The sequence below is a fragment of the Salvelinus fontinalis genome, chromosome 24, assembly GCF_029448725.1.
Source record: "Salvelinus fontinalis isolate EN_2023a chromosome 24, ASM2944872v1, whole genome shotgun sequence".
NCBI classification, from domain to species: domain Eukaryota; kingdom Metazoa; phylum Chordata; class Actinopteri; order Salmoniformes; family Salmonidae; genus Salvelinus; species Salvelinus fontinalis.
The window spans coordinates 29,346,528-29,362,778 of record NC_074688.1 but is presented as its reverse complement, the minus strand read 5'-3'; the positions used below and the strand labels follow the sequence as shown (position 1 = coordinate 29,362,778).

General features: G+C 47.3%; 1 protein-coding gene across 10 annotated transcripts in view; it reads right to left on the bottom strand.

The window, feature by feature from the left end:
* The window catches only part of LOC129822249 (neurobeachin-like), a 318,368-nt gene that overhangs the window by 61,928 nt on the left and 240,189 nt on the right, over positions 1-16,251 (bottom strand). For all 10 annotated transcript variants that reach the window (XM_055880368.1, XM_055880366.1, XM_055880362.1 and 7 more), the window contains 4 exons: positions 12,671-12,788; positions 12,339-12,441; positions 11,086-11,201; positions 7,165-7,277 (listed from right to left, as the gene is read on the bottom strand). In XM_055880368.1, coding sequence (XP_055736343.1) covers positions 7,165-7,277; positions 11,086-11,201; positions 12,339-12,441; positions 12,671-12,788 — 450 coding nt within the window. The remainder of the gene's footprint in view (positions 1-7,164; positions 7,278-11,085; positions 11,202-12,338; positions 12,442-12,670; positions 12,789-16,251) is intronic.

Below are 16,251 nucleotides of genomic sequence, written 5' to 3'. Positions count from 1 at the left end.
GCTGATCCTCAACACAGGGGCCCCTCAGGGGTGCGTGCACAGTCCTCTCCTGTTCATCCTGTTCACTCATGACTGCACGGCCAGGCACGACTCCAACACCATAATTAAGTTTGCCGATGACACGACAGTGGTAGGCCTGATCACCGAACAAAACGAGACAGCCTATAGGGAGGAGGTCAGAGACCTGGCAGTGTGGTGCCAGGACAAAAACCTCTCTCCCTCAACGTGATCAAGACAAAGGAAATGTTTGCGGACTACAGGAAAAAGAGGACCTAGCACACCTCCATTCTCATTGACGGGGCTGTAGTGGAGCAGGTTGAAAGCTTCAAGTTCCTTGGTGTCCACATCACCAACAAACGAACATGGTCCAAGCACACCAAGACAGTCGTGAAGAGGGCACCACAAAACCTTTCCCCCCTCAGGAGACTGAAAAGATTTGTCATGGGTCCTCAGATCCTCAAAGGGTTCAGCTGCACCATCGAGAGCATCCTGACTGGTTGCATCACTGCCTGGTATGGCAACTGCTCGGCCTCCGACCGCAAGGCACTTCAGAGGGTAGTGCGTAAGGCCCAGTACAGCACTGGGGCCAAGCTTCCTGCCATCCAGAACCTGTACACCAGGCGGTGTCAGAAGAAGGCCCAAAAAATTGTCAGAGACTCCAGCCACCCTAGTCATAGACTGTTCTCTCTGCTACTGCATGGCAAGTGGTAAAGAGCACCAAGTCAAGATCCAAGAGGTTTCTAAACAGCTTCTACCCCCAAGCCATACCACTCCTGAACATCTAATCAAATGGCTACCCCGACTATTTGCAGTGCCCCCCCCCCCCCTCCTTTTACACCGCTGCTACTCTCTGTTGTTATCGTAAATGCATAGTCACTTTAATAACTCGACCTACATGTACATATTACCTGAACTGCCCCCAGACATTGACTCTGTAACGGTACCCCCCTGTATATATTCTCGCTATTGTTATTTTACTGCTGCTCTTTAATACGTTTTTATTTCGTATTCTTACTCATATTTTTTTTAAACTGCATTGTTGGTTAAGGGCTCGTAAGTTAGCATTTCATTGTAAGGTCTACACCTGTTGTATTCGGCGCATGTGACTAATACAATTATATTTCATTTGATTCAGACGAGCTGCAGCTAGTGGCGAGACCAACGACAAAAAATGTAATTACTTTAATATCAAATCATTAAGACTTGCCGTTACTCCAGAATTCCCATGGCTGGAGTTATATAAGTGTTACAACACAAAAATCTGCTTTCCAAATGGAATTTTATTCACTATACAGTGCACTACTTTTGACCAGAGGACCCTGGATATATAGTGAATAGGGTTCCATATGAGATACAGCGTAGACTGTCTCGTCATCTTCATTATGTTCCCACAGCCCATACCTCCCTCTATGTGGCACAGAACACATGGCATTAGTAGGAATGTTTGAGTTGCGCTCAACTCTCTCCCTCCAAACCAACTGGTCACGTCTGGTTTCCTTCTATGTTCCTTTCTTTCCTCTCCAACATAATGACCGTCCACATCAATGTTAGCACGATGAGGGAGAATGGAAGAGAAGTTTATTGAGATCTGCTGAGATTTACGGGGTGATAATAGGCTGTCATGTGGCGTCTGGGGCCGGCTGTGATTGGGCTGTAGACTACAGGAAGTCAGACAGGTTGTTAAACGTCCAGGGGGAACCAGGCTGGTCTCAGTCAGCTTAGCCCAATCATAGCTGCAGCTGGACGGCACAGACAGCTAATAGGACGGACTGGGTTTCAACAGCTAACATGGTCTCACAGCTAACATGGTTTCACAGCTAACATGGTCTCACAGCTAACATGGTCTCACAGCTAACATGGTCCCACAGCTAACATGGTCTCACAGCTAACATGGTTTCACAGCTAACATGGTCTCACAGCTAACATGGTCTCACAGCTAACATGGTCCCACAGCTAACATGGTCTCATAGCTAACATAGTCTCATAGCTAGCATAGTCTCACAGCTAACATGGTCTCATAGCTAACATAGTCTCACAGCTATTATGGTCTCATAACTAACATGGCCTCACAGCTAACATGGTTTGACAGCTAACATCGTCTCATAGCTAACATGGTCTCAAATCTAATATGGTCTCACAGCTAACGTGGTCTCATAGCTAACATGGTCTCACAGCTAACATGGTCTCACAGCTAACATGATCTCATAGCTAACTTGGTCTCATAGATAACTTGGTCTCACATCTAACGTGGTCTGATAGCTAACTTGGTCTCATAGCTAACTTGGTCTCACAGCTAACGTGGTCTCATAGCTAACATGGTCTCACAGCTAACATGATCTCATAGCTAACTTGGTCTCATAGATAACTTGGTCTCACAGCTAACGTGGTCTGATAGCTAGCTAAGAACCCCAAATACAAAGAGACTGTCAATATGAATATTTACACTAAACCCAGCAGCACGGAAAAAAACTGTGCAGACAAATGGTTAAAAGCAGCAGGTGGACGTCATATCGCCACAGAACATCGGCCGTCATTTTCTGTTAATTTCCAGACTATTCTACATGTTGAATTGCCACCGTTCGTCGACACACAGAAGGTGATTTACTGCACATGACTTATGTTGGTTATAATGTGTCTTGTCTATTACATCTTACCGGCTTCCTCTGTCACCCTCACAGACAGCTCTTAGCCTATAAAAAGATATGGGGGCTTTAGCCTGCTAAACTAGCTCATTAGTAAGACATTGAAAAGCTGTTAACATGGTAGATAGTGTTGGGTCTTAAGTGACCATAAGGCCCTTCTAAAGCTCTAAGCCTTTCACATGCATGCAGCACCATCAACCTGGCGTCCTATTCCCTATATAGTATACTACTTTTGACCATGGTCCATAGGGTGCCATTTGGATAACAAAAGTGTTTGACTAGTTCACTCAAACAAAACAACATCCATCTCTGGTTATACTCCGACCTTCTCTGTTGTTGATGTGTGACAGCTAGCTACCTAGCTAACTTTGCTACAACATGGTAGTTCATTGATTTCTTGACATAAACACACTTTAAAGCAACCAGGCATGTTAAGTGTGTTGATTCTAGTAGCAACTAAGTTACTTAAGGTTAATTGATGGAAGCGTGTTGCTAATTTTTGATGCTAATGTTAGCAAGCTAAGGTGCTAAAATAGATACTGTGTGGGAGATAGGGATATAGGGTCCTGGTCAAAAGTTGTGCACTATATAGGGAATAGGGTGCCATATGGGACCCCCTTCCGTGGCTGGTTAGTGGGGTAGAGTACTGACAACAACAAAAAAATCTCTACCTTTCCTCTAACACACAGTAATCACCAGCTCCCTATTCCCAGGTGGTTATGTAAATACAGGACATGATAAGGAGACAATAAAAACAAGTGCTTTAGACAGCTCTGCATTTAGCTCCTTCTGAGTTCACTCCCATAAATAACACCTGACCTAGTGATATCTACCTGCACCACAAAACAAGACATGATCAAACCTAGCTGTTGGATTATAGGGCTGTCACATGCTACACTAGATAAACCACTCATCACATGTAATTAGGATCATTCTCTGACTGCAGAGAGTAGAGACCCCAAAGTGGAGGATCCAAGAGGAGTGCGTGTGTGTGTGTGTGTGTGTGTGTGTGTGTGTGTGTGTGTGTGTGTGTGTGTGTGTGTGTGTGTGTGTGTGTGTGTGTGTGTGTGTGTGTGTGTGTGTGTGTGTGTGTGTGTGTGTGTGTGTGTGTGTGTGTGTGTGTGTGAACACAGAGAAAGAGAAAGCAGTTCGCAGTTCGTGTGGTAATATCTAGGCTAACTCCCGAGGAGACACACATACTGCATTTTATATTTAAATGGAAATGACATCACGGTACAGTGTAGCGGCACTGTCAGGAGGAGTCACACTTGTTTTCTCTCTGGGGATTGTCAGAAGAAGCACCTTGAACAGCTACTATCTAGTTCTTCAGAGTTCTTCGTTTGGGTGGTTTCTCTCATGGTATAGAATTTCTGAAGTTCAGTTGCAGTCTTTAAAACATTGATACAGTGATGCACGACTAGCACCACTAAATCTCCAGAGTTGTCTATGTAGCTAGCTCCATTCCTAACATTCGCTACGACATACAAAATAAACTTTTCAGCAACAACTTTTGTTAACCCTTTTAAAAACATGAATAGGATTTGCTACAACAACTAAGCAGAGAAGGCAAATTAATGTAACTTCACAATGGTAAACACAGTATAATAGTGTAGCTACCCTGCGTTCATAAGCACATATATGTGCACATTGTGGTCCTGTGTGGCTCATTTGGTAGAGCATGGCACTTGCAACGCCAGAGTTTGCTCTAGATAAGAGTGTCTGCTAAATGACTCAAATGTGAAATGTAAATATAGCAACTTTTCCAAGGGAGCTAGATGTCTTGGAGCCATCGGAAACGTGAAGGGTTCTGGTTCATAAGGTTGCAGGTCTGAAGACCACCACGGACAAGCTCCCACTCCCTCTCCGTTTCATAACAGTAGCTATGAGGTAAAGTAGATCAGATACATATGTCTGCTGTCACTTCACAGCTTTGGCTGTTCCTCCCTGAGAGAAGAGCCAGTGTCTTCCTTTCAGAGACACACAACAGAAGGTAGAACAACATCCGTGATAAAGCTCTAGATTGTTAGGAAGAGCACGCTCAGTATGCCTTCATATAGGATTATCAGCGTTTCCACTCCATCAACTAACAGCTATGAGGAGATGAGCTTCCCTTTCCCATCAGCCACCTGTCAGTCAGCAGGAAATAATCATTAAAGCCTAATGAACCCCTCCACCACACAACTGTACCGCTGACATAGCGGATGTGTGTGTATGGTTGTGTGTGTGTGTCTGTGCTCCACAGGCCTGTGATCTGACAGTAGGAATGCTCCACTACGGCCCTGAGGCAGAGAACACTCTGTTCAGTTGGATTTAACACGAATGACTTGCTGACTGATCAACAGGTAAATTGCAGGCATGTGCAGGTGTGTGTAGCACACTAAACCAGGTGTGTGTAGCACACTAAACCAGGTGTGTGAGAGGATTAAGTGGTGTATCATTCAGGAGCTATAGGACATTTAGCCTGCTGGTACTGGCACCCAAAATATCACTGGATGGCTGCTTCCCCAATGGAACTGTATTCCCAACATAGTGCATTACTTTCGACCAGCGCCCTATAGGGCCTGGTCAAAAGTAGAGCACTATATAGGAAGATGTTTGTGTTTCAGAGTAAGGTGGTTTTACATGACTCTGTTCAAAAGACTTACTGTATCTCTCAGAGTTCCTCCCTATGTCCTCACTCCCCCCTGCTCTTTATCTAATCTGTTTATATATTAGAGAAATCAACCCCCCCTTCATTCTAGTTCAGTCCTTTACTAGCTGGTACCTCAGGAGGTAGAAGCCCTGGGGTTGGAGGTGTGTGTGTGTGTGTGTGTGTGTGTGTGTGTGTGTGTGTGTGTGTGTGTGTGTGTGTGTGTGTGTGTGTGTGTGTGTGTGTGTGTGTGTGTGTGTGTGTGTGTGTGTGTGTGTGTGTGTGTGTGTGTGTGTGCGTGCGTGCGTGCGTGCGTGCGTGCGTGCGTGCGTGCGTGCGTGCGTGCGTGCGTGCGTGCGTGCGTGAGAGCCCTGGGGTTTCAAGGACAACTGTCAGGAGACAGAGGCCTGTGAACTCATGGTAATGAAGGCAGCTCAGCCTGTAAACAGCATGGGAGGATGTCACTGGAATACATTACAATACATAACTGTCTCCCCGGGCCAGAGGGCTCGGGCTCTCTCAGACACACACACACACACACACGGCCCACCTGGCTGTGTACAGACTGAAGCAGCCACAGGGTGACAAGAGCAGAAACGACAGCAGGAAGACACGGGAAAGCTGTGTGTGTGTGTGTGTGTGTGTGTGTGTGTCTTACTGTAGACCTGCTGCCAGAGTGAACACTGAATTATACTGGATCACCCACTATACTACCTACCTGAACAACTCAAACCAAATGTTGTCTTTTTCAATTCCAACAGGGCTGAGTAGAAATTTTCACACAGTGACTTTCTAGACGGGCTGGGTGAAACTGGTATAAACCAGGTGAAGAAGAGACTACCCTTACAAACTACTGTTAGTAGGGAAGTGTATTCAGTGACATTATTAGTACACATGCCTACCAGGGTGCTTAAGTTGTGGTTATTTCTTATTTTCATTGTGAGTTCAGCAACCTCTCTCATTTCTATACCCTCCCTCCCCCTTCCTGCTTTTCCCTACTTCCCTCCTTCCCCCTTCCTGCTTTTCCCTACTTCCCTCCCTGTCTTCCTGCTTTTCCCTCCTTCCCTCCCGGCTTTCCCCTCCTTCCCTCCCTACCTCCCTGCTTTCCCCTCCTTTCCTCCCTGCCTCCCTGCTTGTCCCTCTGCTTCCCTCCCTCCCTAGCAAACATTTGTCTGGGATCTGAGGCGAAAATTGAAAAAAAAAAACATTTGTGAAAATGAAGCTCAAAGAGAGTCAGGGAGTCAGCACTTTGATGGTGAAAGGGAACGGGGTAAGGAGGGAGCGATAGAGTGAGAGAGAAGGAAAGCTCAGACAGGAATGCGATTGTTTTCAGGTCAGTGAGTCTGTGAGTTGTGGAGAGAGAGAGAAAGAGATAAAGAGAGAGAGAGAGAGCTGCTAGGAAGTTAAACAGGGCCAGAAAACCTCCTCATACAGACACTAAAAACTCTCCTACAGTTGACGGTCGAGGACAGTACCATGCCAAATAGAGCATAGACACTTGAACATTCAGTTTGTGCTGAGGCGATACAGTACCAAACAGAGCAGAGACACTTAAGCTGCTATTCCAAGGTTGGGATCTGTTAGGATGTTATGTTTGCTTTCAAAATGGCACCCTATTCCCTATTTAATGCACCACTTTTGACCAGAGCCCTATTGGGACTGGTCAAATGTAGGGCATTATATAGTGAATATGTGTTATTCCAGTGTTAGTAACCAGCGGTGATGTTAAACTATCAGTTCCTTCTCTACATTCCAGCGCTGGGTTCAGACTGAGCACATGATGTATGCATTATGATGTCTGCAAATTCCCCTGCTGACTGAGACCTTCACCACTCCTGTCCTTACCCCCCCCCCCCCCCCAGGCCCACAGATTGTATAACAGAATGACAGTACCTTGGAGAGATCTCTGAAGTTGCCCGGCAGGGTGAGGTCCAGCTCCTCGGACTCATAGTTGGTGAGAACCCAGGGAAACACGGCGTACTGGTTCAGATCGTTGTAAGTCCTCCCTACAGACAGAGACAGACAGAGATCTGTTCGATAAGTTCTGTGAGAGAAAAGAGGAGGGGATGAGGTGGGGCAGGGGAGGATTTGTGAGGGATGAGAACTGCGGGATACAGGTGAGAACTGCGGGGTACACACAATGCTTAGGTTACTTTGGTGACCCAGCATGCAACATTCCATCAGAGCATTCCATCAGACTCTTCTCAGGTCAGCTTCCTGTTTCTGACAGAGTAACTTCCTGTCTGGGAGGTTGACACCGCCGCTAATATAGTCCTCAGTCTGCTCTCTGTGTGGCGGCCTTAGTGTGTGTGTGTTCCTCTGACCCTATTACGGGGGCTGAGTCACTGGCTTGCTAGTGCTCTCCCATGCCGTCCCTGAGCGGGGTGCATCACGTCGTGCCAGGCTTTTTTCCCCGCTATACTCGACTTGAGTGGGTTGAGTCACTGACGTTATCTTCCTGTCCGGTCTTGCACCCCTCGGGCTTGTGTGGTGGGGGAGATCTACGTGATCTGTACTCATGGCAGTAGCAGTGCGTGGGTAAATTCACTGGGGAAACCAAGCCAGGGGAGAAAAAGCCATATAACCTATAACCTGTTAGTTCATATGCATGGCGACCGTGATATATAGGCCTAAGGCTGAGACAATAAAAAGACACAATTATATTTTTTCAACTTGAAATTTGATGACTTTTCCTAGAGTGACCCCAACATTAGAACAAGTGAAACATTCCCTTTGTTCATATTTCCATGAAAGCTGTACACCACCAGGGTACAAAAATTGTCTTAGGGTCATTTTTGACCTGGCAGTTATCAAAAAATGTACACACCACAAAGACACACACACCACAAAGACACAAATTGAGATTATGTGTGCTACTGATTGAACTCCTCCCCCGTCCACGACGTCACACATGACTCAAAGTAACGTCTGCGTCGGGAAGCAAGTTCAGGGAGGGAGTGTTTTAATTGATAAACAAAACAATAAACACGAAACACAAACAACGCACTGACATGAAACAGAGTCAATAACACCTGAGGAAAGAACCAAGGGGAGTGACAGATATAGGGAAGATAATCAAGGAGGTGATGGAGTCCAGGTGAGCGTCATGAGGCGCAGGTGCGCGAGACGATGGTGACAGGTGTGCAGGATAATCAGCAGCCTGATGACCTAGAGGCCGGAGAGGGAGTATACGCCCATGGTTAGGAGTGAAGGGGTCTCCTGACGTGGTCAATTTCACACTGCTATGGACTGGTCCAATAAGAAGACACTGTTATGGGCTGGTCCAATCAGAAGACACTGTTATAGGATGGTCTAATCAGAAAACACTGCTATGGGCTGTCCAATCAGTAAGCACTGTTATGGGCTGGTCCAATCAGAAGACACCACTATTAGCTGGTCCAATTAGAATGCACTATTATGAGCCGGTCCAATCAGAGAACAGAGCTGTGGGTGTGATGGTGTGATATCAACAACTTTTTATAAAGCAGTATTACAAACTAGCAGCAAACCCACAACAGCCAGTCAAACAGGACAGGAGACCACTATCAGCACTGACACAATCGTTTTAATAAACTAAACCTATTTTAATAAAATTATACATTAAATCACAAATTTCTATTAAATCCAAGGTACTCCAAGATAGACATTCAAAACCCTTTTCCTTAGTTTAGTGTGAGATGATGTGCAGCAGTGTGAGAGGTGTTTGGTTTGAAGTGAGTTTTGTTTGGTTAGTAGACAGAGAAGTTTCCATGCTGCACTCCAAACTGACGCTTTAGAGTTTAAACAGCAATACATTTTTCATCTAACAACACTATGGTGTCACACACACACACAAAATAGGTACACACACACACACACACACACACACACACACACACACACACACACACACACACACACACACACACACACACACACACACACACACACACACACACACACACTTGCATACTGTACCTCAGTGAAAGATGAGGCTTGACCTGAGGCTACAACAAAGATAATTCTACAGCTATTTCATCTTTACAGAGCCATCAGTCACACAGCAGCACTCTGCTTCCTGAAACACATCCAAGCCCCAAACCTACCAGTCTCCCATCCTCCCAGCCCCTCACCTCCCATCCTTCCAACCCCATAGCTTCCCATCCCCCTAGCCTCATAGCACGCTAGCCTCCCAACCTCCCAGACTAGCCTCTCTGCTCTACTCAGCAATGTTCTGCTCTGTCCCCAACGTACCAGCCTCCTATAACCTCCCCAACCTCTCGGCTCTGTCTGTCCCTGGGGGCTACCCTTACTTCCTCTGACAGAAACACGTCATACCCAAATAGGGATGTTAAAAATGCAAATGATAATGTACTAGATTAGTACACAGAAGTTCCCACAGCAAATAAGATGGCTGCTGAGTGTTTAATGTAGTTTAATGGAAGGGTGGTTCTGCTGCTGCTGTGATGTATAGACAATCATTAGGGTTAGATTTGGGTGTTGTGAATGGTACATTATGATGCTGGGTTAGGGTTAGAGTGGTTAAGACGATTGTAAGTCACTCTGGATCAGAGATTCTGCTAAATGACCAAAATGTAAATGCAGAAAATGATGATACAATATGGTACTGAGCTTAAGCCTAGGCATTCGCTTGGGGAGATAACGGTGTGAGTAGATTTACCTCTGCTGTAGCCTGTTCCTGTTCTTCGGTGAGGGTGTAAGAGGGAGAGGGGGGTCATGTATGTGAGGGTGTATGGATGAGACAGGGGTGAGGGTGTAAGAGTGTAGGGGGTAGATAGGGATAGCAGTGTGGTGTGGTGTGGGTAGATGTGTCAGTGCTATTCTAGGGTGGTGGTGTAGGGAAAACAGAGGTGAGGGGGTGAGGTGGGTGTGAGGGTGCAGGGGGGAGGCAAGGGTGGTGGTGTGGTGCATTGTGGGTAGAGTTCCAGCTTGTTCTGAAGTGTCAGGATGATACACACACACACACGCACACACATACACACACACACACTCTGAAGTGTCAAAATGTTAATAACAGTAGAATAGTGTTTAATTAGAAGAGCACTGGCTGCACGTTAACACCTCTCGCCCTCTCTTCCTCTCCTCCACCACCCCTCCTCTCCTCCTTCTCTTTCCTCCATCCCCCTCCTGTCTTCCACCCCACCTCCCTGACACTTTTGGCAGCTCAGGTCATTACCACACATTTTTAATGAATTTCCACCATGTTTTTCTGTCTGCCGTACATCTAATTAGATGACAATAATGTATCGAACTCACGCCACAGATAAATATAAATATGCATGACTCTGCAGCGAGCGAGCGAGCGAGCGAGGGATGTGACACCCCTCAGAGAGGAGTGGTGTGCCAGGCGCTCTCGTTTTCCAGTTAGTCACAGTTCAGATCAGAGAGGCGACAAAGACGTGTGCACACACACACACACACACACACACACAACCCCTAATTATCCTGGAGGATGTGTGATCTTGCTTCCATTTTCCTTCTTTTCTTTCTTCAAATAAAAGTAATATTCCTCCACATGAACAGTGAAGTGTAGGCTACCTACAGTACTAACAGTATTACTGCTTACGAGTGAACTGAACACTCAACAGAGCATCCTACTCCTTAAACAAAGACAACTTACCTGTAAGCCCTGGCTGGCATGTTTTAACAGTCAACAACAACATACACTACATTCATCTGGTCAACACAACAACATGGATCCATCCAAGATGAGGGGGAGAGGGCATAGGACAGAGGGAGAAAGGGAGAGGAGGGAAAAGAGGAGGAGGCTGAGAAATGAGAGAGGAGGAAAAAGGGAGGAGAAGGGATGCTGACCTGCGACGGTGTTGAGGAACATGAGGTACTCGAAGTTGGAGATCTCCCTCCTCTGCCAGCGCTGGGTCATGTTGGATGACTTGAAGAGCTGCCGGGGCGTTGCCATGGAGATACGCCTGCACAACAACAGAGGAAGAAAAACCTTAGGTTGTGTCCAAAATGCCACACTTTTCCCTATGTAGTGCACTACTTTTGAACAGGGCTCATTCAAACCAATGAGGTATAAGTAAGGGGTTTGAAGGTGTACTCAAGAAACCTAAGTGTACAACACATTGACCAGCTAAAGACCAACACTCCCAGACAGGCAATCCTTCAGTCAGAGCTCAGAGCACCACACACTGGCACAGTGTGACAACATCATCAGCATGTGAAACTGGAGCATTCTTCAGCCATGACCAAAGTGTCAGAGTCCTGCAGGCCTTGATGTGACTTCAACTCAACACATGGTGAGAATCAAGAGTTGGATGGAGGCTGTTTCTAAAAAACCTCTCACAGTCTTAATGTCAAGTTATAGGCCAGACCATAGTCTGGCTAACAATAGCTAATAATAGCTAAAACTACTAGCCAATCAATAGCTAACACCAATTGCTAACACTATACCAACCAATAGCTAACACTAGTTAACTGACTGATAACTAACACTAGAATAGCTAACAATACTAGCTAACACTAGCCAATAGCTAACACTAGCAGATTGCTAACACTAGCAGACAGATAACACTAGCTAACAGCAGATAGCTAACACTAGCCATTCAATAGCTAACTCTAGCTAACTGATAGCTAACAATAGATGTGTGTTTTGTGGTAATTAATGACCGAGTGTAGGTAAGGTGAAGGGACTGTCGTCCGTCTCCTTCTGTGTATTTTACTGTGTGGCCAGTGGTCAGAAAGGCAGGCAGGCTGCAGTTCTGTACTATAGACTTCACTTAGAGAATTAGATCAGTTCAGTCAGGGTCAATGACCACTCACTCCAATGACAGGAGCAATGGGATTTAGAATGTCTCTGCTGCAGGCAGGGTCAGCTGCTGCCAGGGCCGGCTCCACACTCCACCACACAAAGGGGTTAGGTGGGGAGACTAACAATACACACCCTGAAAATAATAGGGACACAATGCATTACACAATACTACTCTGGAGCTAGTAATATAGATGAGGAATTGCAAAGACCAAACAAAATCTTTCATACACTAAAAAATGTAAATGTGTGTGTGTGTGTTTGCGTGTGAATGTAGGTGTGTGCGTGTATGGTTTACCTGGCTTGTGGTAGGCCATAGCTGGTTCCTACTCCAACCCTGGGTAGACTGTAGATCACCTTCTTCACTGTGGCTTGGTCTGGGAAGTTAAACATCACTGACGCTGGGAGGAGAGATAACAAAACTGTATTAATTCAATGTTAAAGTGGTTAAGAGAAGCAGTTTATTATATATCATCAGAATGCAAACAGGACACATGAGAGAAGAGTGTGACTGTGTCCCAAATGGCACCCTATTCTCTATGCAGTGCACTACGGGCTCTGCTCCAAAGTAGTGCACAATATAGGGAATAGAGTGCCATTTGGGACGTAGTGAGTGTGTGTGATGCTTACTCCTGTTGGCCATGAAGACCTCCAGGCCAGTGTTCTGGAGCAGGTATCGCCTGGAGAAGACCGCTCTGATCTCACTGAACATCCATTTACCATGCAGACCCTCTGAGTACGCCAGGACCTGCAGAGAGGAGAGGGAAAAAAGAGGAGGGGAAGGAAGGGGGAGGGGAGGAAAGGAACACGAGGGGAAAGAGACCACACAAAGGTTTTACATTGTGACAAACACAGAAGAGGTGCTATGTTGCAGCAAGGTTGTAAACTTATATTGTCTCTAAATATTGTATTTCCTACTCCAGATTCACCTCTGTGTCTTTAACACCTATTTGAGATGGTCTGAAACCCGCAACCAGGGTGTAAAAAAACAGAAAGAACAGGCCTTTGGTTTACACCCATCAACACCAACACAAGGAGAGGAGAGGGTGAGAGAGGAGAGGGAAGGAGAGGATGAGAGACGAGAGGGAAGAAGAAAGGAGAGGATGAGATAGAGGAAAGGAGAGGATGAGAGAGGAGAGGAAAGAAGAAAGGAGAGGATGAGAGAGAGGAAAGGAGAGGGTGAGAGAGGAGAGGAAAGGAGAGGGAAGGAGAGGGTGAGAGGGAAGAGGAAAGGAGAGGATGAGAGAGGAGAGGGAAGAGGGAAGGAGAGGATGAGAGACGAGACGGAAGAAGAAAGGAGAGGATGAGATAAAGGAGAGGGTGAGAGAGGAGAGGAAAGGAGAGGGAAGGAGAGGGTGAGAGGGAAGAGGAAAGGAGAGGATGAGAGAGGAGAGGAAAGAAGAAAGGAGAGGATGAGAGAGGAGAGGAAAGGAGAGGGTGAGAGAGGAGAGGAAAGGAGAGGGAAGGAGAGGGTGAGAGGGAAGAGGAAAGGAGAGGATGAGAGAGGAGAGGGAAGAGGAAAGGAGAGGATGAGAGAGGAGAGGGAAGAAGAAAGGAGAGGATGAGAGAGAGGAAAGGAGAGGGTGAGAGAGGAGAGGAAAGGAGAGGGAAGGAGAGGGTGAGAGGGAAGCGGAAAGGAGAGGATGAGAGAGGAGAGGAAAGAAGAAAGGAGAGGATGAGAGAGAGGAAAGGAGAGGGTGAGAGAGGAGAGGAAAGGAGAGGGTGAGAGAGGAGAGGAAAGGAGAGGGTGAGAGGGAAGAGGAAAGGAGAGGATGAGAGAGGAGAGGGAAGAGGAAAGGAGAGGATGAGAGAGGAGAGGGAAGAAGAAAGGAGAGGATGAGAGAGGAGAGGAAAGAAGAAAGGAGAGGATGAGAGAGAGGAAAGGAGAGGGTGAGAGAGGAGAGGAAAGGAGAGGGAAGGAGAGGGTGAGAGGGAAGAGGAAAGGAGAGGATGAGAGAGGAGAGGGAAGAGGAAAGGAGACGATGAGAGAGGAGAGGGAAGAAGAAAGGAGAGGATAAGAGAGGAGAGGAAAGGAGAAAGGAGAGGATGAGAGAGGAGAGGAAAGAGGAAAGGAGAGGATGGGAGAGGAGAGGGAAGAGGAAAGGAGAGGGTGAGAGAGCAGAGGAGAGGAGAGGGAAGGAGAAAGGAGAGGATGAGAGAGGAGAGGGAAGAAGAAAGGAGAGGATGAGAGAGGAGAGGGAAGAGGAAAGGAGAGGATGAGAGAGGAGAGGAAAGAAGAAAGGAGAGGATGAGAGAGGAGAGGAAAGAAGAAACGAGAGGATGAGAGAGGAGAGGAGAGGGAAGAAGAAAGGAGAGGATGAGAGAGGAGAGGAGAGGGAAGAAGAAAGGAGGATGAGAGAGGAGAGGAGAGGAGGGGGAAGAAGAAAGGAGAAGATGAGAGAGGAGAGGAGAGGAGAAAGGAGAGGATGAGAGAGGAGAGGGAAGAGGAAAGGAGAGGGTGAAAGGAGAGGAAAGAAGAAAGGAGAGGATGAGAGAGGAGAGGGAAGAAGAAAGGAGAGGATGAGAGAGGAGAGGGAAGAGGAAAGGAGAGGGTGAGAGAGCAGAGGAGAGGAGAGGGAAGGAGAAAGGAGAGGGTGAGAGAGCAGAGGAGAGGAGATGGAAGGAGAAAGGAGAGGATGAGAGAGGAGAGGAGAGGGAAGAAGAAAGGAGAGGATGAGAGGAGAGGAGAGGAGAGGGAAGAAGAAAGGAGAAGATGAGAGAGGAGAGGGAAGAAGAAAGGAGAGGATGAGGGAGGAGAGGAGAGGAGAGGGAAGAGGAAAGGAGAGGATGAGAGAGGAGAGGAGAGGGAAGAAAAAAGGAGAAGATGAGAGAGGAGAGGGAAGAAGAAAGGAGAGTATGAGAGAGGAGAGGAGAGGAGAGGGAAGAGGAAAGGAGAGGGTGAGAGAGGAGAGGAGAGTTGAGGGAAGAAGAATGGAGAGGGTGAGAGAGGAGAGGAGAGGGAAGAGGAAAGGATGGGGTGAGCAAAAGAGAGAAGAGGAGAGGGGATGAGGAGAGGGGGATCATTAGTGTGCAGCACCTCTGGGACAGCAGGTCTACCGAGGGAGATCAAGAGAGGCCTCCGTGACAGGTGAGAATGATCCCCCTAACACACCTCCCTCCTTCCCCCCTTCCTCCCTCCCTCGTCCAACACTGTCTGAGCCCTTGGGGCGGCCTAGTCTCCCCAGGTTACAATCACACACATTCCCATCTTATCAGTGTAGCTGGACAGAGACAGAGACAAGAGAACCAGCCAGGGAGGTGTGCGAGAGAGAACAGCCGAAACACAACACACAGAGAGGGGATGTAGCTCGAGCCTGACTGACAGTCCAGGGGGGAACGAGGGAGGGAGGCAGAGTGAGATGTTGGGCTGGGGAGGTTAGGTCCAATGCTAATGCTCATTTAAAACAGTGACAAGCAGGAGCAGAGGAGGAGAGGACGGGAAGAGGGGAGGGGAGGAGAAGGAAGAAGAGGTGAGGAGAGAGGCAGCGGTGCCTTAATTTCTCCCTGGAATAGCTGTGGCTCGACCTACCTGCCACATCAAAGTCTCTGGAGCTCAATTAGAAGTGGATTAGATGGAGAGGAGTGGAGTGAAGGGAGGAAGGTGGCAGGTGGAGGGAGGGAGGGAGGGAGGGAGGGAGGGAGGGAGGGAGGGAGGGAGGGAGGGAGGGGTGGTGGCATCTTTGTTTCTCCTCCCTGTGCTGCCCCAGGTTGACAAATCAGCAACCCCAGACTCTAACAGTTGTCATAGAGACAGACTGTCTGCTCAGAGAACGCCTGTAGTAGGGAGCTGCTGAGGAGGAGGAAGAGGAGAGGAAAGATGGAGAGAGGGAGAGGTGGAGAGTGGGGGGAGATGGAGAAAAGGAGAGATGGAGAGAGGGAAAGGTGGAGAGAAGGAGAGGTAGAGAAAGGTACAGATGGATGAATGGAGAGATTGTGAACAGATCAGGTTGAAGAAAGATGAGAAATATGCAGAAACAACTGATAAATGACAAGAGAATACTATTATAATGCATGGCCTGATCAACCTTACATTGAAAGCTATAGGAGCGGGTGTGTCTACCTGGATGTAATACCCCTTCCTGGTTCCTCTTGTCTGTTGCTGTGACTGGGAACAGAGAGCAGGCAGGCCAGGCCACAGGGCTAAATACAGAGCAGGCCAAAGGCCTCACCAGCAACAACACACAGGCTAAAAAGCCTCCGCTTCAAACAGC